The sequence below is a fragment of the Gopherus flavomarginatus genome, chromosome 1, assembly GCF_025201925.1.
Source record: "Gopherus flavomarginatus isolate rGopFla2 chromosome 1, rGopFla2.mat.asm, whole genome shotgun sequence".
Taxonomy (NCBI): Eukaryota; Metazoa; Chordata; order Testudines; family Testudinidae; genus Gopherus; species Gopherus flavomarginatus.
This window is the reverse complement of record NC_066617.1, coordinates 119676378-119701639: the sequence shown is the minus strand read 5'-3', so window position 1 is coordinate 119701639 and position 25262 is coordinate 119676378. Positions and strand designations below refer to the sequence as shown.

General features: G+C 43.0%; 2 protein-coding genes across 5 annotated transcripts in view; both read left to right on the top strand.

The window, feature by feature from the left end:
* LOC127058892 (estradiol 17 beta-dehydrogenase 5-like) overlaps nucleotides 1–25262 on the top strand; it is a 164544-nt gene that overhangs the window by 36895 nt on the left and 102387 nt on the right. The window lies entirely within an intron of this gene.
* The window catches only part of LOC127058910 (aldo-keto reductase family 1 member B1-like), a 171845-nt gene continuing 148220 nt past the window's right edge, over nucleotides 1638–25262 (top strand). The window contains exons 1-10 of one of the 4 annotated variants that reach the window (XM_050969386.1): nucleotides 1640–1803; nucleotides 6455–6622; nucleotides 11177–11293; nucleotides 12896–12973; nucleotides 14052–14174; nucleotides 17334–17440; nucleotides 17615–17696; nucleotides 18103–18186; nucleotides 19083–19165; nucleotides 20887–21038. In XM_050969386.1, the coding sequence (XP_050825343.1) occupies nucleotides 1738–1803; nucleotides 6455–6622; nucleotides 11177–11293; nucleotides 12896–12973; nucleotides 14052–14174; nucleotides 17334–17440; nucleotides 17615–17696; nucleotides 18103–18186; nucleotides 19083–19165; nucleotides 20887–20929 (951 nt within the window). In that variant the 5' untranslated portion in view covers nucleotides 1640–1737 and the 3' untranslated portion in view covers nucleotides 20930–21038. Of the gene's footprint in view, nucleotides 1804–6454; nucleotides 6623–11176; nucleotides 11294–11543; nucleotides 11567–12895; nucleotides 12974–14051; nucleotides 14175–17333; nucleotides 17441–17614; nucleotides 17697–18102; nucleotides 18187–19082; nucleotides 19166–20886; nucleotides 21039–25262 lie in introns of those variants that run through there. The other 3 variants (XM_050969415.1, XM_050969395.1, XM_050969434.1) reach the window with 3 other exon arrangements.

Here is a 25262-nt window from a genome sequence, read left to right as displayed (position 1 = left end):
GCCCACAACCTCACACCCAAACTCCTACCTAGACCCTGAACACTGCACCCTCACCTGCACCCCAACCCCCAGCCCAGAGCCCACACCCCACACCCAAACTCCCTCCCAGAGCCCGATCCCTCACCCCTCTTGCACCCAAACTCCCTTCTAGAGCCCGAACCCCCTCCCGCACCCAAACTCCCTGCTAGAGCCTGCACCCCACACGCCCTCCTGCACCCCTACCCCCTACCCCAGCCCAGAGCCTGCACCCAGCAACCAAACTCCAAGAGCCCACACCCCACCCACACCGAAACCCCCAGCGCCTTAGGCAAGTGTGGGGGGTGGGGGACTTGGACCTGTTCTGGGCACCACCAAAAATTATACAAACCTGCCACCCCTGCACACTTTCCTTAGTCAACTGTACTAGCTACTATGAAAAAGTCACATTAGGGCTGTGGTAATGAGGAAGATGAAAAGAAAGGGACAAATTGTGTCAGGCTGCTTGTCAGGTGTGGGATTCCTCCTGTACAAAACAGGTTTGTGAGCTGCACTGAAATGTTTACAGCACTGGACACCCAACTTGGACTGGTGGGTTCAATCAGCCTGGGCAATGACCTTTCACGCTGCCCAGAAAATATTAGTGGCCTGATCACCTCCTCTTGCAGTCTGTTGCCTTGAAGTTCTGACTGACCAAGCTGTGCAGCACAGTGACAAATAAGGAATTCTGGGTGGTCATGGATTTGTTACAAATTTTAAAAAGATAAAATTCAATCCAGAGCAATGTAATTTCAGAAGCACCAGCTACATTTCATTGCAATTGCAACTGGACAGCACAAAAATAGCGAGTGAAGGAGCAGCAGGCTAGCCGCTGCCTCTACCAGACTCAAATTTTCAAAAATGCCCCCTAATTTGGGGGTCTTAATTTGAGAGTCTGAGATTCCTACAACTGGGTCCTCCAAAATTGAGTTTCCTAAAATGAGAGGGCCCTTCTGAAAATGTAGGTCTCAGAAGAAAAATGAATGGGAGATAAGAAGAGGTTAGCTAGCCAGGAACAGATCTCCCTCTCTCCATCCCATAGTGCAGAATATGAATGATGCATCGCATTCCAGTTTCCACTTCATTTGTATTTTATCTGTATAGCGCTAGGGGACAGAGATCCCACCCCCCACGTTGATGCTGCCTGCCCTCAATGTTGCTGCTGGGATTGGAGCATGCTCACTTCTGATCCCACCCAACTTTTTTGTAGGTGGCTACACACACTTCTCTCTTTGCCCTCCAGAATGGAAAACTGGAGTCACACACTGCCTGGCCTTTGCTGGTCCCTGAAAGCTCTGTCCTCAGCAGAAAATAGCCCGCACTGGCTGCCCTTGAGGTTTGGGTAAACTGGAGGAGGAAGGAATCTGCAAGCTCCTCTGTGTCACTCTTTGCAGAAAATTCCAACAGGAGAGCTGGCCCGTGCAACAGAGGGGCGGCTGCAGGCAACTTAGGCAAGATCTGTGCAGCACCTGCAGCTAATGCTACAAGGAAACGCATGCCCACAGCCTGCCCAGCCCATCGTGCACGGCTGGCGGTAGACTCGGCTGCTCCTCTGTAGCGCGTTCCCCCACCCGGACACCTTCCCAATCTCTGCTCTCCCAGCCCACCGCAGCCGCTACTCAGAGACCAGCTGCAGGGGCGGGGCCAGTCTCTATAAAGAGGGCGGCTGCTGCTGTTTTTCTCCCCGGGCCCTGAACCGGGGAGGGCCGAAGAGCGGGAGTCATGGGGACCTACGTGGAGCTGAACACTAAGGCAAAGATGCCCATCCTGGGGCTTGGCACCTGGAAGGTACCGTAATTGCAGCAAGTGGGATCTAGGACATGGTACCGAGCGGCCACCGGCGCCTGCGCTCGGGTGCACACTGCATCCGTTCCTCATCGCTGCCTCCAGAACTGCTGATCTGTTTGTATCTGGTCCTCCCTTTGCAAAGTGTGTGCCCAAAACTGCCGGCCTCGGCTTGGCTTCTTGTTACAGGGCAGGCAGCTCTGGCCGCCCCCGGCTCTTGCTGAGCACCGGGTAGTTCCTTTGCAAACGATCTGGTTTTCTTGCTGGCAAGATTTGTTCCTCCCCTCTCCCCCATGGAAAGCGTCCTGTCCCCTGCTGCGCCTGCAAGGCTTGGGATGCGGCGCGGGGGGGGGCGGTATCTGTATGCGCTCAGTGTGCTCACCCCTGGAATCGCTGTTGGCCCTTATGTAACACTGTTGCTGTGTGTCATGCTTCCATATCCAGCCTTTGCTGCGTCTGAGAGTAGCTATTCAAAGTTGTTGGGCACATGATGCGTCTGGTGTAATTTATGCATTTTTTCGGGGGGAGGGGAGAGGCAGGAGTATAAAGGCTTCTTGCACTCAGAAATTTGACTAGGAAATTGGCCTATTTAAAGAGGCACTGTCAATTTAAAAATAGTGTATTCTGGCCTAATTTCTTTGCCCCTCTTACAGTTAAAACTTCCTCTGTTTAAAAAATTGCATTTTAAAAACGCATTTTCCTTGTCGCTGCCCAAGTTTCCGTTTACTACTTCTCTCTGGTTGGATTAAAAACCAAAGGAGTCAGTTTCACTTTTAGGCCTTTCTGCAATGTTTGGGTTTCAGACACTGCAAGAGAACCCTTTGTTTCAAAACAGCTGGATTTTTTTAGCCTTTTCTTTAAAAAGTTTTCTATTGGCCTTAGATTTTTTTATTACTTGTGTTTTAAAAGAATATCACCTTAAGTCTCATGAAGTTTGTCTGTATCACTTTAATAGTGAAATAACATACAAGAGTAGTTTCTAGAAAGCTCAGGGCAGGGACTTTGTGTTTTTTGTACTGTACAGCATGTGATTGATGATTCATAACTAGCAACACATACAATGGGGAGCGGGGGGAAAGGGGACTGAAAGAATTATAATTTTAGTTAATACAGCCAGGAGTTCAGATTTCTGGGTTCTGTTCCTAATTCTGACTTCAGACTTGTATGTGACTTTGAGGAAAATATTCATGCCTTGCTTTTTTTTGTCTGTAAAACAGGGATATTACTGACCTAATTTACAATGGTGTTGAGAGGATTAATATTCATAAAGAGCAACCCTTCTTAGAAAGTCCTACTGAAGTGCAAAGCAATATTGCAGTTATTGTTAGAGAGACAGTAAATTTGTGACAGTGGATCTTGTTAAAATGTCATTAAACTTACTCATGCTCTCTATCTGTGAAACATTATATGTTCCAAACAGATTTATAGGTAAACAGAGCTACTTTTACATTCTTAAAAGCACTTTTCTATGTCAACTTTGTGCAATGGTTTTGCTATCCATTGCTTGATATGCTGGTTTCAATACTAAGTTAATGCAGGGTGGTGATCCAAAATTGTAATCTGTTTGGCATCTGTAAAGTAAGGTGTGTCTAGGTAGCCTGCAGTAGTGAGCCTGCCAGGCTGGGTTGACTGATACGGAGGAGCAGGGCTAATGCATTGAAGTTGCAGCTCAGGCTAGAGTCTGGGCTCTGATGCCTAGGAAGTGCGGGGTTCATAGCCCAGACTCCAACCTGACTTGCAACTTCGAAGTGTATCCCTTTGTAAGTATGTCTTATGACAGAGCTCAGCATTATATGGTCCCACAAAGCTGACAGTGTCTCATACGATCCTGTAAAATGCTATTTCAAACAGCATGCTACAGTGGAATAGAATAGGTGACTTGCTGAACAATATGTCATAATGGCTACTGAGTCATAGGCGCAGACCCCATGGGTGCTCTGGGGCTGGAGCACCCACAGGGAAAAATTAGTGGTGCTGAGCACCCACGAGCAGCCAAACTCCCCTCCCCCCACCCCACCTCTTCCTGTCCTGGGTGTGCCATGTCCTCACTTCTCTGCCCAGCTTCCTGCCCTGCCATGCCATACTGAGAGGGAGGGGGAGGAATGGGAACATGGCATGCTTGGAAGAGGAGGCAGGGCTGGGGCAGGGATTTGGGGAAGAGTTGGAAGGAGCGGGGGAGGGGGATTTGAGCACCCACCGGTGGGAGCTGAAGTCAGTGCCTATGTGCTGTGTGTTCATATAAATAATTTCCTTAAGGTCTCTTTCTCCCCACTTCTTTCTCACTGGCCGCTTACAGGCCAAGGATCACATACTGATCCTTCATAGAGCACTTACCTTATGCAGGCCCCAAGTGCTGGGTGGCAGGATATACCATAGCAAAACCTGAAATCCAGTGTCTGCTTATTTTTACCTTTTGAGAGCAGCAAGCCAGTGTTTTAGGCCAACTTTGGTATTTCAAGCAACTTTTGACCAGCAGAATTGGAACAAAATCAAATAGCAATCAGCAGCAACAGCTGGATGTATGCAATACCTGAAAATGCAGACGCTCTCTGATTTACTTTTTTTTTTTTGCGTGAGCAAAATGTTCTCCTTCTAATTCTTTTGTCTAATACACACTGCAGACTCTGAAGTCTAATATTGGTTCATAGTGGACTGGTCTACATCTTGTTGTCTAGTCATGTGCCCTGAGGGACAAAGCTGCAACTCTGGTACTGTGGCAAGTTCCTGGTTTGCAACAGTTCAGCTGTCGTAGGATCACTTCCCATGGTTGGCAGGAAAATGCTTAATGCTTCCCCTGAGAAGACCAATCTCACCTGCATGCCCAAAGTGCAGGGGTTCAAGACAGTAGGACTAGTCATTGATACTTAAGTGACTCCCCTGCTGTACTGTGAGATGAGTGCATTCTGAGGTGAGGAGGCTCGCTCTAAGAATCCTTGCTGTAAAAGCCCTCATTTTTTTTCTTTTGACCATGCTTTATGTAACATTTGAAATCTTCCTCCCCTCAGCAGTCTGTATCTGCCATATTACTTCTGGCTACCTATTCTCTTTTCAGAGTGGTGATTGCACATTTTAAGTGATTCGGAAGCTTCTGCATCTCCCCAGCCTCCCCTCTTGTGGGATGCTTCCCTGTATGATCATTATTCATAGCCCTTCTATAGCACTTCTTGTCTGTCGAGTTGAAAAACTTTTACGAAGAAGGTGGTTATTAGTATCCTCACTTTACAGATGAGGAAAATGAGGGACAGAGGTCAAGTCATCTGCCCCACATCACACTGAACTTAGGTCAGCTGACTCTGTCCCTTGCCTTTCCCAGTGCACCACACTGCCTTTCATAGGCTCAGATGGGATGCTGCTTCTGCTAATGTGATAAATGAAGATGGAGGGTGGGGGAGGAGCTCCCTTTTATGGACACTCAGCCAGCCAGTTAGCTATAAAATCCCAGTTAGTAGCTGTTCTCTAACCCTTCACAATAAAGGAAGTAAAGCCCATAGGTAAAAGGGAGTGGCCAAAAGAGCCAATGGGAAGGCTAGAGCTTTTTTAAATATGGGGGGGTGGGGGAGAATTTCCCCTGTCTTTCTGTTCTCTGGAGAGAGGGGACAGAGCAGAGACAGAGCTGGAACTATACTGTGTAAAGCTTTGGGCCAGGTATGAAAAATCATCAGATCATACCTAGAAACTAATAATTTAAAACCCCAGATATGTAAGTAGATCAGGGAATGTCTAGGAAGACATGGTTAGGTTTATCTCTCATTTCTTTATGGCTTGTGAATTCCTCTGTGCTAACCCCAAGTGCTTTTGTGTTGCTTGTAACCTTTAAGCTGGACCTCAAGAAGCTATCTTGATGCTTAATCCTTGTAATTGTTTTTTAAAACCTAGCAAAAAGCCTAAGTTCCAGATGTATTTTCTTTTTGTTCTAAATAAAATTTACCTTTTTCAAGAACAGGACTGAATTTTTGCATCCCTAAGAGGTTTGTGCATTTGTTTAATTAGCTGGTGGCAACAGCTGATTTCCTTTGTATTCTTTCTAAGCTCTTCCCTGTGGGTGAAAGGGCTTGAAGGTATCCCACAGGAGGGAATTCCCAGGTGCTCCTTCCTGGGTTCCAAAAGTTTTTTGCACTTGGGTGGTGGCAGCATCTAACCATGCAAGGTCAGAGAGAAGCTGTAACCTTGGGAGTTTAATACAAGCTTGGAGTGGCCAGTATTAATTTTTAGAATCCTTGCAGGCCCTCACCTTCTGCACTCGAAGTGCCAGAGTGGGGAATAAGCCTTGACAGCTAGTTCCCAGGATAGCTCTTTTCCCAGGACCACTCGAAGGGTGTTGCCAAAGAGCCCTCTCACATAGAAATAGCTCATTGACAGCTATCCAGAGTAGGGTCATGGTGTGAGGCAGCTTTGTTTTGCTAAACTATCCAAGTGAGATGCAGGATGGATTGCTAGATGCATTGTTGGACGCTGCCATTAAGTCAGACAATAACAATTACTAGACAACCACAGAGGGGCATTTTTCCTTATGATTGCAAGGTGCCCAGATGCCTGGGAGGTGAACACTATAAAAGAAATAAACTTTATTGGGGTTTCTGAGCCTCTAGGCACCTGGGAAATGGGATATTTTAGAGTCGTGTCTGTGTGTTTTTTAATTTATTATTTTGATTAGTCTCCCCCAGGAAAAGTAAATGATGCAGTGAAGGCTGCCATTGACACTGGATACCGCCACTTTGACTGTGCCTACGTGTACCAGAATGAGAATGAAGTAGGGGATGGGATCCAGCAAAAAATCAAAGAAGGGGTTGTGAAACGAGAGGACCTCTTTGTCGTCAGTAAGGTAGGGCTCTGGCAGGAAGATCAAGGTCATGGGGCCGACTCCATGAACCCCAGGTGTTGGAGGAAAATCTGACTCCGTGGTTATAAAGCAATTCAAGACGTGGTACATTTCACCCTTGTTGTATTTCCTGATTCACATGTTCATGTGGGATGGGTATAAAGGTCATGCACAGGGAGAATAAAAGACATCTTGGATCCTCTCCTGTTTGGAGTGGCTCTTCTCTAGTGAACATTCTAGCAATGGAGGTGGGAATACTGTGCCCTTCCAGTGATTGAGGAAGGGACCACTGTTTTTGCCTGGCATGCTGAGCTTGTAATGTAGAACCTAGAGCTGTACCTAGGTACTAGAAGGGACCATCATGATCATCTAGTCTGATCTCCTGTATCTTGCAGGCCACAGAACTTCACCCACTCACTCCTGTAATAGATTCCTAACCTCTTGCTGAGTTACTGAAGTCCTTGAATCATGGGTGGGTGTTACGGGCTACAAGGTCCCTCCCCCCCCCACTTCCAGTGCAACTTGCAAATGGTAGCTTGCTGCATTGGCCCCATTCTGGATCTCTTTCCATTTCTGCTGCTGGAAGGAGGACCAGGTTGTGGCTTGCTGAGATTGTGGCCTGTATTCAGAAAGGTATTTCATTATTACAACACTTAACTTTTGGGCACCTAGAAAATCACAGGAGCACACTGCAATTCCCAAAGTCTGAGTGAAGTGCCGGGGCTCCTGTACAATGAATGGGGAGAGATGGGACAGCTAAGAATGTGATTCTCAAAAGCCAGACTGCTAGGTGGGGAGCCATTTAACCAAACCAATGGGGGATGTTGTTTGGGAGATGTCTGCTGAGCCCCACCCCTCTCTCTGAAATAGGCACCAGTCTCTGCTAGTGATTGACAAATAGGAACTGCTCTCTTAGTGTCAAGCACCTTAGGCAGGTAAACTGCTTCTTGTGAGAATGAATCAGGTGGGTGCCTAACACCACACACAGTGGTGATGCTATCCACTGTATGCTTGCTAGTCCAGTGGGTTCAATTCTCCCCCACAGGCAGAGGATAAGAGGATTCAAAGAGGGCTCTCCCACCTCTCAGGAGGGTGGGCTAACCTTTGAGCTATGGGACGTCTTTGTGTGCATCTAAGTGACTCTGTAGCATGGTCATTAGGATGCCCACTTGGGAGACCCAGCATCCAGTAGTTCTGCTCCAATTGCTTTTCCATTATTTATCTGGACATAATTTGTAATATAAAGAGAGAAGCTCATGTCATGGCGAGGGCAAAAGTCCAATGTAAAACTGGAGAGCTCAAGAACAAATGGTGGACTGAGAAAGCACAAGAACTCAACATCTCGCAGATATGCACAATACATCTGGTTTCTTTAGTGCCACCAAGGCTACGTACGGGCTAATTTGCCATGGTATGAATCCCTTTCGCTCTAAGGATGGAATCTCACTTTTGAAAGGACAACGAAGCCATCAGTTCTCGCTGGAAAGAACATGTTGAAGATCTTAACCGTAATTCTGTGGTTGCAGATGGAGTCCTTGAGCAAATCCCTCAACAACCATTTAGGGATGAGCTCGGAGACCCTCCCAATTTGTATGAGGTACACAATGCCACCAAGCAGATGAAGAACAAGAAGGCAGAGGGTCTAGATGGGATCCCCACTGAAGTCTTTAAAGATGATGGACCAGAGCTAATTTGGCAGCTTTACCTGCTTATCCTTAAAATCTGGATAAGGAGGAGATTGCCTTCAAGACAGGGGATAAAATGGTTTGTGGAAATGATTGTGGTATCTCCCTCCTAGCCATTACAGGAGAAGTTCTGGTGCAGGTCCTTGCAACCCGCCTTCTGCCCCTGTAAGAAGAAATTTTACCAGAGTCACCGAGTGGTTTCTGACCATGTCATGGAACTGTGGATATGATCTTCACAGCATGGCAGCTGCAAGAAAAGAGTCGGGAGCAAAACCAACCACTGTACATGGCTTTTATTGATCTAACTAAAGCCTTTGATTCAGTGAATAACGTGCCCTCTGGACGGTACTTTCTAAGATTTGAGATATTTATCAGGACATCCATGTCCTAAAATTGCTTCAGGCTAACATGAGAGAGACTGTTCTGAGCAGCACTAGCTCCCAGAATGAACCTTTCAAAGTACAAACAGGAATCAGACAGGACTGTATGATTGCTCCAGCCATGTTTGCAGTTTTTATTGCCATCATTCTTTACCTAATTGCTGGAAGTTTACAGCTTGTGTTGAAATCCATTACAGAATGGATGGAAAGCTGTTCGGTATGCTGATGACAAGGCAATCTTTGCCCACTCTGAGAGAGATCTTCAAACTATCTTGAATGTGTCTGCCAATGCTTACGCATGACATGGTTTCACTCTTAATATCAAGAAGACTAAAGTGCTCAATCAGTCCTCTCCAAATGAGGTATTACATGCCCCATCTATCAAAATCAATGGAGTGGTACTGGAGAATGTTGATCATTTCTGCTACCTTGGAAGTCCTCTTTCATCAAAAGCAGATATTGATGCAGAAATTCAAAATCGCCTAAACTGTGCCAATGCACCTTTTTCTCGTTTACAGTGCAGGATTTTTGAAAATCATGACATTCGAACAGACACCAAGCTGCTTGCTTATCGAGCCTTTCTCCCAACACTGCTGTATGGGTCCAAAACTTGGACAACCTATAGACAACACTAGAAAGTCCTTGAGAGGCACCATCAACGCTGCCTTTGTAGGATTCTGAAGATCAAGTGGGAAGACATGCGCACCAATATTAGTGTTCTGGAAGAGGCAAAGACTAGGATTATCGAGGCAATGATCATCCATCAGCAATTCTGCTGGACTGATCACATTGTCTGGCATCTGGACAATCGCCTCCCAAAACAGGACCTATTTTCTCAGCTGAAAGAAGGGCACCGTAATGTGAGTGGACAACAGAAGCATTAGAAGGACTTGCTGAAGGACAACCTAAAAAAGTGTAATATTGACACTTGGGAGACACTTGCCCAGGGTGGCTTAATAAGGACTGAAGTCCTACGTGATGGTCGCCTGCATTTTGAACTTGCTCGCTGACAAGCTGAAGAGGACAAGAGGTGCAGGAGGAAGGAGAGACTGGTCTCCAGTCATAGTGAGCGGTCCTCCTGCTGAGCCTGCAAACATCTGCACTCAGTGTAATAGAACTTGTGGTTCAAGGATTGGTCTTATTAGCCACCTGAGGACCCATAACTCCCATGGAAGATGATTGTACTCGGTAATGAGTGATCGCCTATCATTTATCTGGAGTGGAGTAGCTTCCTTAAGGATTGGAGACCCACACCAGAATATCCCAAAGCTCGGTGGTTAGAGCACTCTCCTGAAAGGTAAGACATCTCTTCAAATCCTTTCTTCCCCTCTGTCTGAAGGGAGAATTGAACCTGGGTCCTCCACATCCCAGGTGAGGGCCCCTTGGTGAGATTTTGAATTATACGTGGTCTGGTAGTGGGCCTCTGAACATGCCTGCCGGATTGGGCCCCGCATGTGACTTTGGCGGACAAACTGCTATCTTCCCCTGGCTTGTGCATTGCTCTGGGACTTAGACATCCAGATGCAGGATGGGGGGCAGCAGTGAGCATGCCCAGAGGCAGAAACTTAGACACTTCAGGAACTTCTACCCTGAGAATGTAGGTGCCAATTGAGTATAGGTGCCTGCTGGAGTTTCCTGGTTCCCAGTGGAGCCTAAGATGTGACTAAAGTGCCTAAGTACTTTTTTAAATCCAGATCCATGTGACAATTCAAAAACATGGGGGCCCAAATAACTTTTTTGCATTGTATGTGTTTGTTTGAAACCGTTCTTTATCTAGGCTCTTAAATTAGGTGATCAAATCAGAAGGCTAGCCAAACTCATGCAGGAGGTTTTTCCCATCTCCCTGCTTCTGGATACAGATGGCTGGAAAGCTTCATTACTCTGTAGTGCTTAGTTTTTCTCTTTCCCAATACTATGTCTTGCAATAAGTGGCTTTTTGTTGGTGCCTTAACTGGTGGAATTGTTTTACCATCTTAATCTGTCAGAACCCAATTTTATGAAGTAAACTGCTACTGAAAATACTAGCATCAAGAACCTCTCCCTCTGTCTCGGCTCACAGATTGAGCCTGTAAATGGGGGTGGTAATATTCCCAAACCTGCTTCTTGTAGGTGTGAGATGAGTAAGGGCTGGCCTGCACCAGGGAGGGGATCGATCTAAGATACGCAACTTCAGCTATGTGAATAACATAGCTGAAGTTGCATATATCTTCGATCGAGTTATCTACTGTCCTCACGGCATGGGATCAACGTCCGTGGCTCCCCCTGTTGACTCCGCTACCGCCGTTCGCGTTGTTGGAGTTCCGGAGTCAACAGGCGCGTTCGGGGATCGATACATCGCATCTAGATGAGATGCGATGTATCGATCCCCAAGAAATCAATTGCTACCCACCGATTCGGCCGGTAGTGAATACGTACCCTTTGTCCTGTTCGTGAGAGCTTTGTAAGAGCATTTGCTTGTGAGGTCACTGCTTTGTTTGCTTTTCCTTTTGTAGCTGTGGTCCACATTCCATGAGAAATCTCTGGTGAAGGGAGCATGCCAGAAAACTCTTGATGCATTGAAACTGAATTACCTGGATCTGTATCTCATTCACTGGCCTTTGGGATTTAAGGTACTGTAGTGTTGTAATACTTTTTTGCTTTTTCCTGACAGATTCTGGAGAAGCACTGTCCTCCTGATAAGCTATCCTGTTACCACCCCAACCCTCTTACCCTGGAGGTATCCTCCTTGAGGATATCTCAGCATCACTCTTCTTGTGCTGCTTATTCAGCTTTACTGAATGAGTGTGAACAAGGCTTTCATCCCTGAAGCTGAGCATGCTGGCTTCTAGCACGTTCCTTGCCCCTGTTGATCCAAGAAGAGATGAATCTCGGATCAAATCCAGGTATCCCATTTGACAGGGCAGTTTATACCTTTTAACCATTTGATTACCAATTCCTTCTGTACTGGTTTGTCTTCCTCTTTATGGGACAGACAGCTGTATCTCTTGCTTCTTAACAATAAGTCTGTTCTTTGTTGCTAGTAGCACTCTTAGGCCTTGTCTGCACTACTGGGGTAAGTCGACCTAAGTAACGCTACTCCAGGTACATGAATAACGTAGCTGGAGTCAATGTAACTTAGGTCAACTTACTGCGGTGTCTACACTGCGTATCCCATCGACTTACCTTACTCCTCTCATTCCGGTGGAGAGCGCTCTTCAGTAGACCCGCTAAATCGAACCCCACTGATCTACTGGTGGTGTAGAGATGGCCTTACTTAAGCAGCAGGCAGTGAAATAAATTCTTAATTTCTCTTTTCTCTGACACCCACCTGCTGCCCTTGGAATCCCTAAGCACAGTACAGAGTTGTAGTTACCATCTGCCATAAGAGCCTTGTTGTTCTGTATTCCCTGGCATTCAGAAGTGGCAACTCTCATTGTAAAGCCCCTATGCAGATTAAAGATACGGTTGAAGCAGGTGATGTCTCACTTTGACTCTTTTGTCTTGGCTCTTTTCTGTTAGAGCCTGATTAAAAATACCTTCTCCTTGGTATTCTGTGCGACTCCCAAATGCACTCTCCAGTAGCTTTTAAGGTGGACAAAGCAGATGAAGTGAGGCTGTGCTGGTATCACAGTACTGCAGGCAGGCTGTAAAGGAGCCTAGGAAAGGGAGCTTTTCATAATAGCAAGAGTGTAGACAGTAACTTATGCACACAGTCTGTTCCATTGTCTTTCTTCCATTCCCTGCAATCTAGACAGTCTCCCACTAAAGGCCTGCAACAGCACACCATCACTGATCCAACAGATGGAGTCAAATATAAATCTGGGTTAGTTAAGAAATGTCCCATTATGTGCATAATGGGACAATGTGTAAAAACTGTGTGCTTTGCTGCACTTGTAAGTAATAAACCTGTAACCCAGGTGCACATGTACTATGGTGGGTCACTGTTCTATTTTGCTGGATCTGTCACTGAACTGCAGACCAGCCACAGAATTAACCATATTTTTTGGGGTGGATTCTGTGGCTGGAATGATGCATGTGTAGCATGAGGAAGGGAGACCTTGCCGGAATGAGTAAGGTAACTACTTAAATAGGAGTTACTATTCCTCTTTTTCTGCCCTAAGAGTTCGAGCTACTATACAGAATCGGAGTTCAGTTTGACTTCCCAAGAATTCTAGTCTTTCAGCAGAAAATTCAATAGAGAACAATTCAGACTTTCTGCCTTGCATTGCCAGGCTGGAGAGGAGCTGTTTCCCGTGGATGAGAGAGGCATGGTCTTGCCCAGTGACACAGATATTCTGGACACTTGGGAGGTGAGTCTTATTGCAGTTTGAGATTCATTTTGGCTCTGTGATTAGATTATCTATTTTATATTTGATTTCTCTGAAAAGAATTCATAATTCATTCAAATTATTTGTAAATACCTTCATTCTTGGTTTGCCCATCACTTAGAATTCTATGTAAATATTCCCAAATTTGCACTGTATATTTATGCAGGTTAGATGATACTTTTGTTCCCTGACTGGCTGCCTTGGGTAACTTACATTCACATTTCCTGTGAGTTAAATTTTAAGTTCCTTCAGATTCAAACTTAAAATTCCGGCTAGAAAAGCTGCTTTGCTAGAATACTGACAAACATACAGTGTGTCAAGACATAGTCAAAGTAAATTCACTGAAATTTTAGCATTTTGTTGAAAATTCTCAGCTCTGCTTATTACTTGCAGAAGTAAAAGGAGAATTGTAGGTTTAGATAAGGGGTAGGCAACCTATGGTATGTATGCCAAAGGCGGCACCTGAGCTGCTTTTCAGCGGCACTCACACTGCCTGGGTCCTGGCCACTGGTCCGGGGGACTCTGCATTTTAATTTAACTTTAAATGAAGCTCCTTAAACATTTTAAAAACCTTGTTTATTTTATATACAATAATAGTTCACTTATCTATTATAGACTTACAGAAAGAGACCTTCTAACAATGTTAAAATGTATTACTGGCATGCGAAACCTTAAATTAGAGTGAGTAAATGAAGATTTGGCAAACTGCTTCTGAAAGGTTGCCGACCCCTGGTTTAAATACTACCCACAATATTGAGGATAACCCAACACTGGCAGAATAATGGACTCTCTGACCCAGGTCTCTTCAAATTCATCCTTCTGATGAATAAAAATGCATAAACTTCTCACAGCCAGAAAAGAAATCTCAGAGAAAAGGGTGAAACACTATTCTCTCTATCTGTTTTCCCTGGTGGACTCCAGAACATAGTGATGAGTCCAACCAAGTGTCCTATCACTGGTTATCATCAAAGAAATATACCATGTTGGCAGCAAGAATGCCTTATGTAGGACGTACTTTGTGTATCTGATTACATAGACTCAGATTCTCTTGTCCCCTTAGGCTATGGAAGAGCTGGTGGATGCAGGACTGGTGAAAGCCATTGGAATCTCCAACTTTAACCACAAACTGATCGAGAGAATCTTGAACAAGCCTGGGTTAAAATACAGGCCTGCCAACAACCAGGTAAGCTGCTTAAAGGCAACAGCTCGATGTCTCTGAGATCGTGAGGATCTGATCATATCAGTTCTTTTACAGTGGGGAGGTAGGGAGTAGGCACAGAATGCATTTTCAGCCCTTCTAGAATTCTGAAGGGGCAGCGGAGGGAGTGAATGGTAATTACTGTAAGAGCTACATATTTTCCTGATTGAAAAGAACTAAATGCTTTACAACAGAGGTAAGTATCATCTTCATTTCTCAGTGGGGAAGCTGAGACAGAGTCTAGGGGACGTGTGCCTAGTTCATGTTAATGTAGTCCTGCTTGAAATGGGACTACCTCAATGCGAACTCGGTACCCTTTCAGTTCTCGCCACCAGGATCTACCCAGGGCAGTTAAAACGCAGCACTTTAGCATGCTGTACAATTTACACCCCCTGTAGTCTGCACTGCACTGCTGCCATGTAGACAACCTCTAAGAAAGCTAAAAGCACCATTCTGCAAGGGGCTGAGAACCTTCCATTCCCATTGACTTTAGAGGCTGTTGCCAGGCTTAAGCCATATGTGAGAGAATACAAGTGTTAATAACAGAAACATCTTGCCTATACTTTAGCTACTAGCAACAGCTACAGTATGGTGCAGGGGGGTTAAGTAATGGCTGTGATAGGAAAAATAACTGAATTGCTTGACTGGTCTGTTTTTTTTTGTTGTTTTTTTAAATCTTGAATACAAAATAGGTAGATTGTGGTTATTACCTTTCCCTGGTACCATCGTGTAAATGATCCAAGTTCTATACTGGTTCTCTTAGCAAAGGAACAAAAGAGAGGGTTACTTCAATGCCTAAGTGAAAATGGAGAATATCTGAACCTCATTCCTGTACAGTATCTTGTTAATAATAGTAATATTTCAAAATCAATGTGTGCCTCCTTCCTTTGGATGTTGAAAGTGTATCTAACCAATTCAGTTAAATTAATTTTCTTTCAAACAATCCAAGATAGAAGTAGGTTGGCTGGTCAAGTTAGCTAGTTCAAGTTTTTCATTGTAAAAGCAACTTGGTTATTTAGCATTTGGGTTTTTTGTCTTCTGCTCATAAATTAGAGCTCCTGTCCAGCTAACAGAGCCAAGACTAATATTCTTTGCATATTTCTAGTTCCATACGAAATACTTTAGAATAGCTCTCTTTTGGGGGGCTGGGTTGGCAGGGGAAATGTAAGTTGGAATTTCTGTAGCATAGAACTTAGTGGTGGGGAGGGGGAAGGCCAGAGGAATACTGTATTTGACTGAAAGGGAGACTGATGGTGTGGATTCATTTATTCCTTAGACTGCCACATGGCAAAGGCAAAAAAGCTCCATATCAAATGCTACCTCTGTTCATATTTTCATTTGATTAAGTACAGCAATTGGGTGTTGATACCCCTTGGCCTACATAACAACATTTTCTGGAGCAAGTTACTTTTCAAGACAAACTGGAAACTTGCTTAGCACGAGCCAGAAATAATTCTAATGGGAGTCTGTTCCCAAGAATAGGTGTGTAGTGTATGCATAGCCCAATGATCCATACAATCTAGAGGATGAAAGTCTCACTCAGATATTTGCAGATATTTTCAAACATTCTTCTGTAAACACACATGAACCATTCCATCTGCAATTCATTTTGGAAAAATCCTAATTTTTTAACGTTTGATGGAAGGTCTTTTCCTTTAACCCAAATACTCGCTCATTCCCTTATACAGGGGGTAGCAGTTGTTTAAAGTAGCTTCTATATATTCTATTAGGCCAGGGGTTCCCAAACTTGGTTCACGGCTTGTTCAGGGTAAGCCCCTGGCACGTCGTGAGATGCTTTGTTTGTCTGAGCGTCCGCAGGTATGGCTGCTCCCAGTGGCCACAGTTCCAGACAGTGGAAAGGGGCATTTTTGTGTTTGCTGTACAAGCAGCTGAATTTCTGCGTGCTGAGGAAACAAAATAGCCATGCAGCCTTTATCCAGCTGAACCCAGCCGTGAGCTGTGCATTGACTATTATTCCAAACTATATTAGGAGTTTTGGGAAACTGCCACATGATCATCTCTTAACAGCAATGCAGCTAGAACCATAAATAAAACTGCAGTCTGCAACCCATCACGTGCAGTGCGGTGTCTTGGTCCACCTGTCAGCGGCATGAGATTTCAAGGCCTTCAGTCTGAAAGCAGCAATCCAGATGGTTTGATTGACAGACAGGATGGGCTCAGTTAAACAAGGTTATGCTCCCCAATGTGTAGGTACCTTGAAAATCCCTTCCATTATCCAAAGCCTCAATTGTCCAGACTGAGCCAGTGCCCCATGACTTTGTGATAATCCTGATTTTACTGTGGGTTATGCTACAGTAGCTTACCAGAATGTGGGCCCAACATTAAGGGTGCTGTAGTCTTTCCTCTGCTCTGCCTGGTGTGCAGATGATGATCCCATTAAAACTAATGGTAGGCAGACACATGTATTGTCTGGAAAAAGTTCCATAATCTAATGTGTAAAATTGTGTTCAGTATTTACATTTTGGTTGAATGGGCCACTTTCAACAAGAGCACTCATGTACAGCAGAAACCAGTATTGAAACTTCCCTTTAAATTAATTGATTGAAATGTACCTTCCCGTTTAACATGAAAACAGTGTTATGTTATGTTATTCTGAAAGTAATGGTCTGGAATACTACAGTTCATAGTATTGATGCCATAGTAGTTTCCAAAATATTTGTATCTTTAATTAGGAAAGCTAAACAAGAAGACTTTAAATTGGAAGAAATAGCCCTACTCATCTGAATTTCGCTTCAGCTAGATTATTCTGAGTTTATGCTATACGTTCGGATATGAACTTTATTGTACTGCTTCAGTTGCCTAATTCTGAGGCTGACTATTTTGTAAATGTTTGGAGACCAAAGTTGATGATGAAAACATAAGTAAGGTATGTTCTCCCCATCCCCTCCCCTGCCTTGCAATATCCTGTAATACTGAAACCCAACAGATGTAACACAAAAACAAGAAAATTTCATAGAATACCAAACAAGTCAAAGTTGTGTAACATACGCAGAGTGCATAATTAGTCATAACTTGCCAACCTACCAAAGATATTTCCTGTAAGTGGAATAGGAGATGATCCCTGGAACATAGCAGCATTAGTGCAGTCTGCCTCTGAGTAAATGTGTGTCCTTGTGCTCACAGATTGAGTGCCACCCATACCTTACCCAGGAGAAGCTGATTACGTATTGCCAATCCAAAGGGATCTCTGTGACCGCATACAGTCCCCTCGGATCTCCCGACAGGCCATGGTAAGAATGCTTGGCAGCCTGTCATGATCAGGCAAGTCAATGTGAATGTTGAACTTGAAACTCTGAGGCATGTTGAGCAAGTAATGCAGTTGTAATGGGTACATGTTTCTGCTAGTATGTAGAGTCATCTTATGAAAACTTGCCACCATTAACTTTCTACTCTTGTTTTTACAGGGCTAAACCAGAGGACCCTTCCCTCTTGGATGACCCCAAGATTAAGGAGATTGCAGCCAAGCACAACAAAACCCCAGCACAGGTATCTGTACCCAGCAAAGTGAGGTCGCTGCATTATATCTGTTGTTTCAGCATTCTAATCTTGTATAGACTGTGCATCCTTTGCAATCTGATTCCATTTCTTAAATCTCCTTATAAGGGTAAGGAATTAGTGATCACCAGGTATTTGGATAACAGAGGAAAGGGAAACATCAGCTTTCACCTAGCCACTGCTGTTCAACTCCTTGTGGTTCAATAAATGTCAGCTTGGCCTTAAGTACTGCAGTGATGAAAAGAGGTGCGTTAGAAGTGGAGTGGTTCTGATGAACTGCATCTTAGTGTGTCTTGAATCTTAGCTCTAATAGTACTGTTAGTTTAGAACAGAGAGGTTTTGGTCTCTTACTGGTGATGAATGACTTGCAAGTAACACTGCTGATCTGTTTATGTAGGTTCTGATCCGGTTTCATATCCAGAGAAATGTGATTGTGATTCCCAAGTCTGTTACACCACATCGTATTGAAGAGAACTTTAAGGTAAGATTGCAAATAACATTCAGGTTGGCTTTGAAGTGTAGTAACTAGATGGAGTCCAAACTTCTTATGTGGAAGGTAGCCAGACTTTCTCACTCTTCCCAGGTTACCCTGAAAAGAAGGTGGAAGGTTCTTTAGTACCTTTACATACAGTATAATGAAGGTTAAACTAACACTTGGGATTAAGGGCAAAAGTGAGCTGAACTGGCTTAAAATTAAATGCACAAAGTTACTGTTCACGGTCCTTTCTCTTGTGTGCTGAACAAACCAGCAAGTAAAGCTTGCCTAGTACCTGAGTGGAGTCATGTGCCACTAAAACACTGTGTATACAAAGCAGTGTCACGAAAATAGCTTTCCTATACTCAGATCCAGTCTCTGATATCTCTCTCTCACTCACACACACACAATTTGTCATATAATTGTTCTTAATTCAGTGGTACTTCACTGAATTACCAGTCAATTAAAAACATTTTGATTATTTCCTAAATTAAAACATTCAAATTACACAAGTTGTGAGAACACACACATTGGATTAAGTGGAACGCTGCAATTTTCCAGCATTGTATTCTTAACAGGCCGGTAAAATGTATTACCCACATTCGGAGGCATTAGATGTCAGTGAATATGAACAAAAATGCAGGATAAATGTGTAGCTAACTGTCTTTTTATTATAACAGTTCACAAAAGCTTTCAGTGTAGCTGATGGGTCTGTCACTTCAGCTTACACCTTTCTCTACCAGTAGACTGCAGCTGTCCAAAGGGAAATACTTTAGTTGTACAAAGCCGATTTTACGTCAAATTGGGAGTGTTTATGAACCTTTCTTTCAGTCTTGTGAATGTTTGATCACCCAAGTCTTGACTATGCTGCTTGAAAAGCTAACTAAATGTTTTCTTGTCAGGTGTTTGACTTTGAATTGACTAAAGAGGAGATGGAAACCATCCTCAGCTTTAATAGGAACTGGAGAGCCTGTGCATTCACCATGTAGGTGACAATGTTTGAAAACACTGAGTGCTATTCTATGCAGATTGCTTGAAAACAATATCCGGGAATTATTTTTGTGTGTGTGAGATTGATTTTAAAAAAAAAAAACCCCTGCAAACTGAAATTTACCTAAAAGCTGTCCAAAAATCTCTTTTCAGGAAGGGTTTTTAACCTCTTCACAGTGGTGAACATGTGGCCTTATTTTCAATACCTACATTTGATTTTAAACTCTTACTTCTTGATAAATAAGAGAGAGCCTAAACACAGGAGTTCTTAGTATCTAGTTCTAAAGCTAGCCCTGATGTGGGACTCAATCTGTGATATTGGTCGAACCTTTTAACGATCTGCCACACGCTTTGTCAGTAGAATGCAGATACCTGCCTCTGGAGTTTGTTAGCATGCCGAATACTTAATTCCAATGGAGACTTGAGGAATTCAATTGCTCTTGGAAGTCCTAAATCTTGAGATGCATTGATCAGCTTCTTTGCTGTCAGTTTAGTTTTTCAGTCCCCATTATAAAATGAAATCATTTTAAATTGATTTTTAACACCTGCCAAGATGAAACCCGTAACATGTTCTCTTCTGTCCAAGTAGATCTGCATTCCTACTTAGCTGTGCCTGAACATGGCCCCACGCATCATGATGTTTCAAAATTATCCCTTTGTTGCCTTTTGCTAGATGGATGAGAGGAAATCAGGCAGTTGTGATTATCTGTTGCTGGGGTGTAGTGGGGGATTTTGTTTAGTTTGTTTTCAACTAGGTCTGGTTTTGGAGTGCAAGTCTCAGACTTTAAGCAATCCCAGAATCAGAGAGTACTCTCTCACTCTTCTGTCACACTCTGAAATGATTTCTGGAACTGAGCGTGTTAAAGGGTGCTCTCCTAAATGAACAGTAAACCTGTTTCAAATCAAGTGTCAAACAGAGCTCTGAGTAAAGTTGTCTCAGCCTAAAAATAGTGGGGCGGGGGGGATTTTGCCTTGGGTGAATTTAAAATAGCTCAGATTCTTATTACTAATGTCCCATCTGAAGAACAAGTAAATGATGTAAATAAGTTTAAATTTTCAAAACTGAGTGAAAGTCTTTTGAGGTCTTTTGGGTTTTTTGTAAATAGAATTCTAACACAGTAACAAATTTAGCAAGCAATCTTGCATTTGTCTGTATGAAATCAGAGACCGCAATATGGAGAAATTAACACAATGTTAGGAGTTAAATTTCCAAATCCCGAGCCTGGCTATCCAGCTTATTTATCACATACAACTCAACTGATCTCTCTGACAGACTTTTTTTTTTTCTTTTTTCCCCCACCATCTTTAAAATATGGACATGATCTCATTAGGGATATTGAGTGTTGAAGTTTGACATATTTAGTATGAAGTATTAATACTTCTATACAGATCGTAGCACCTTGCAATATGAAACTCAGACATCAAAACTGATTGTTCAAAACTCCGAAAACTTACCATTTGAATGACACAGCACAAAAGTAAACACTTAATCTAAAAAGCATTCAGATCTCCCTGCCTGTGACTTCTCAATGTCTAAATGAAAAGGGATTGGGGAAGTTTGTGTATAAACTGGATATGTTTGAGGCTGGTCGGAACTTAATGCCTGTGCAGACTGCTTGTACCTTTCAGACCCTTGTCGGTCCAAAAGAAGCTCTAATGCCAACATGAGTCATATTTAATTCTGATTTCAGAATATCCTTTTTTTCTTTTCCTCAGGTGCGCAAATCACAAGGACTATCCTTTCAAAGCTGAGTATTAAAGCTGGTGGTGTCTTGCCATGCTTCCTGACCCCTGGCAGTGGTTCCCGTCTGCTGTTACTTCTGACTTGTTCATTTGTCCCAGTAGCTCTTTCACACTGCAGCTATCACACTGTACTTCTATTTTGGCTACAGATGATGTGCTCAAAGGAAACTTTATAAGGAGTCTGAAGAACAAAACACTGAATATAATTCTGATCTCCTTATTACGTGGGAGTGGTTTTTGCCAAGATGGCTGGCTGGGATTGGGAAATACAGTAATTCAAATTCTGTTCCTACTGTTTCACAGCAGGTTGTAACGTGATTTGAGATTAGTCTCTGCTCCCAGCTGGAAGGGAAGAGCCAGTTCTGAAGCCTTGTGTGTTAAATTGTGTGTTTTTGGAGAACACTCCTTTACCTTTCACTCCAGGTTGAAGTGCCAGTTGACTTCTGAGTATGGACATTTGCTACCTGTGCAGCTTTCCCAAACTATGGAGTTTTTTGGCAATATAAAACTATTCTTCTCTTGTAATAAAACATTGTCTAGTTATTACGTGTAATGAGATTATTTCAGCACTGCCATGACCATAGTTCTGCAGCTGCCCCTTTGTGTGCAGCTATCTCCAGCCCTCAAACAAGAGAATAGAAAATCATTCTTAGTGTCTAATCACAGAAAGCTCAGATCACTTTCATACTAACTGCTTATGCAGAACCTGCTATCCTTAAAGGATCTGCAGCTTTTGTGGTACTGATGCAAAAACACATGAATACGGTGTAAAATCCTGACTGAGCAAACAGTTAATGTACTTGTGCCTGGTGATGCTCAAATGCAGTTGTATTTTGTTTATATGGGGGAACTTTTTAAAATGTAGCTATTTGCTGTTTCTAGTAAAATTGGCAACAAAGGGAACAACAATGCAATAGGTCAGTCTTATTCAAGGTGTAGCATATTTTTTGAGTTCAAGGGGCATTCCTGCAGAGCAACTTAAACCTAGGTAGACTTCCATTTGATTGTCTAAATTTATAGTAGTAACATTCCTCATTAGGATGGCCAGTACAAAGGTTACACCAAAGGCTTACTGAGCTACAAAAAACAGTCTTCAGCCTTTCTTAAATAATCCAAACTAAAACCTACATTAAGAATCAGCAAATCAGATAAAGAATTGCAATAACCATAAAGCCACCACTTCAATGATATGCTTTTTCCTATACTTTGAAATTCATCGGCTGCATTTATACTTCAGGCTGCATTTTAGGATCCTCACAACGAAGGTATTTTTAGCACACATTAGTAATGACTGAAGGGACTAGTGCCAATACAGAGCTTAATATGTGGTTTAATTGCAGCACTTGGCACTGGGGCAAAAATGATCTGGCAAATTATTTTTTGCAGAAAATTGGGTTTTTAGAAGAGAAGAATGGTCTGACCCACTATGGCCAATGGTCCATTTAGCCCAGTATCCTGTCTTCTAACAGTGACCACTGCTGGATGCTTCAGAGGGAATGAACAGAACACAGCAATTTCAAGTGGTCCAGACCAGCTTCTGGCAGTCAGAGGCTTAAGGACACTCAGATTGGGGTTGCATCCCTGACCATTTTGGCTAAGAGCCATTGATGGACCTACCCTCCATGAACTTATCTAATTTCTTTTTGGACCCAGTTATACTTATGGCCTTCACAATTTCCCCAGGCTGATTGAAGTGTGTGGAGAAGTACTTCCTTTAGTTTCTTTTTAAACCAGCTGCCTATTAGTTTCATGGGGTGACCCTTGGTGGTGTTATGTGAAGGGATAAATGATTTTCTACACACCATTCATGATTATATAGACCTCTGTCATCTCCTTAGTTGTCTCTTGTCTAAGTTGAACAGTCCCAGTCTTCTTAATCTCTCCTCATACGGAATGTCTTCCATGCCCTTAACCATTTTTATTGCCCTTCTCTGTGTCTTTTCCAATAAATCTTATCTATCCCTTTCCTAATGATTCCTTGCCTGTTAGCCTGTTTTTACTGTCAATGCACATTGAGCAGATGTTTCCAGACAACCATCCACAATGACTCCAAAATCTGTCTTTAACACCTAACTTAGACCCATCATTTTGTGTATATAGTTGAAATTACATTTCCCGATGTGCATTTCTTTGCATTTATCAACTTTGAATTTCATCTAGCATTTTGTTGCCCAGTCACCACTTTTGTGCGATCTCTTTGTAACACTTCAGTCAGCTTTTTTCATTATCTTGAGTAACTTTTTTTCTTCCACAATTTTGCCACCTCACTGTTTTATGCTTTTCTCCAGATCATTTGTGAATATGTGGAACTGCAGTGGTTCCAGTAAAGATTCTTGGGGGGGGGGGGGGCCCTGCTATTTCCCGCTCTCCATTGTGAAAATTGACTGTTTATTTCTACCCTTTGTTTTCTAATTCTTAGCCTATTACTGATCCATGAGAGGACTTTCCCTCTTATCCCATGACTGCAATTTCATATTTGAGTTCCTTCTGAACCCGTGAGTGAATACCATCTAGTCCTGGTGACTTAAAACTAAACAGTAATATAAATTTGTTCCAAAAGCCCCTCTAGTGACATCACAATCTGGGACAATTCCTCAGATTTGTCACCTAAGAATTGCTCATGTATGGAAATTTTCATCACATTCAGGTGCAGTGAAGACTGATGCAAAGAATTCATTTACATTCTTCACATCGGCCTTGTCTTCCTTGAGTGCTCCTTTAGGTCCTCGATTGTCCAGTGGCCCCACTGATTGATTGTTTGGCAGGCGTCTTGCTTCTGATGTACTTAAAATTCTTTTTTGTTTAATTTGTGTGACTTGCCAGCTGTCTTTCCATCTTCTCCTTTGGCCTGCCTAATGATACTTGACTTGTCAGAGTTTATGCTTCTTTCTATTTTCCTCAGTAGGATTTTACTGATTTTTAAAGGATGCCATTTTGCCTCTTAATAGCCTTTTACTGTATTTAACCATGGTGGATTTTTTTGGGGAGGGGGTCCAGTTACTGTGGCGTTTTTGTTTAATTTTGAGTCTCTATGGTGTGTTTTAAAAGTTTCCATGCCTGCAAGCTGCATGGACACTTTCTAAAAACATCACTCGTTTGACTGTTCCTTTTAATTTCCATTTAACTAGCTTCATTTTTGTGTAGTTCCTATTTTTGAAGCTAAAGGCTATGGGGGAGGGGGGGCTTAATTATATTATGGTCACTATTGCTGAGCTGTCAGCTATATTCACTTCTTTGACCAGATCCTGTGGTCCATTTAAAATTAAATCAAGAATTTCCTCTCCCCTTGTGGGTTCTAGGACTAGCTACTCTAAGAAGCAGTCATTCATGCTGTCTAGAAATTTTCTCTGCATCCTGTCTTGAGGTGACACATTAACCCATCAATATGAGGATAATTGAAATGCCCCATTATTGAGTTTTCTATTTTTGTAGCCTCTAATCTCCTTGAATACTTACCATATGACCACAATAGTGATTGTATCATTTGATTCATTTAAGCTTGTTAGTATAGTTGACTCTATGCTTTTTTTCACATGTAGTGGCACTCCCCAAGCAGCACAACCTACTTCATTATTGCTATATAGCAGTGGTTCTCATCCTGTGGCCAAATCAGCACACAGCCGTGGCCTATGTGACAGCCTCAGGGCCATACAGGTACTATGGTGACCAACAATAGTAAATGGGTTGAGAACCACTGCTATAATACCTTATGTGGATGCTACTGTCCCCCATTGATTATCATTGTTCCACCAAGTTTGTGTGATGTCTGTTTTATCAGTATCCTCACTCAGGTTCACCCATCTTAGTATTTAAATGTCTAGCATTTGTATACAAGCACTTATTAAATTTGTCCATATTTAGTTGTCTGCCTTCATGCAATGTAATTAAAGGGGACACTCTCTTTTCTTTGATTATTTATATTCAGCTTCTACTTGTACTTTACCAAGGTCTAGCCTCTCCTCTTTACTAGGATATCAAAAATCTCCATTAATAGAGCCTCCCCTAAGGGATGTATCTGTCCAAACAGTGTGCTCCTCTAAGCCTGTTGGCTTTCCCATAGCCAGAGTTTAAAAACTCCTCTATAACATTTTTAATTTAATATGCCAGCAATTCTGGTTGTTCCTGTATAGGTTCTTCCTTTCTCAAAAGCTGTCCCAACCCCTCCTAAACCTAACACCTTCCTCTCTACACAATCTCAACCATGCAGTGAGATCCTGCAGTTCTGCCTGCCTGGCCCTGCAGGTGGAGCTGGAACCATTTCAGAGAATGGTACCATAGAGGTCCTGGACTTTAATCTTTTATCCAGCAGTCTAAATTTGGCTTCCAGGATCTCTCTACCTTTCCCTGTG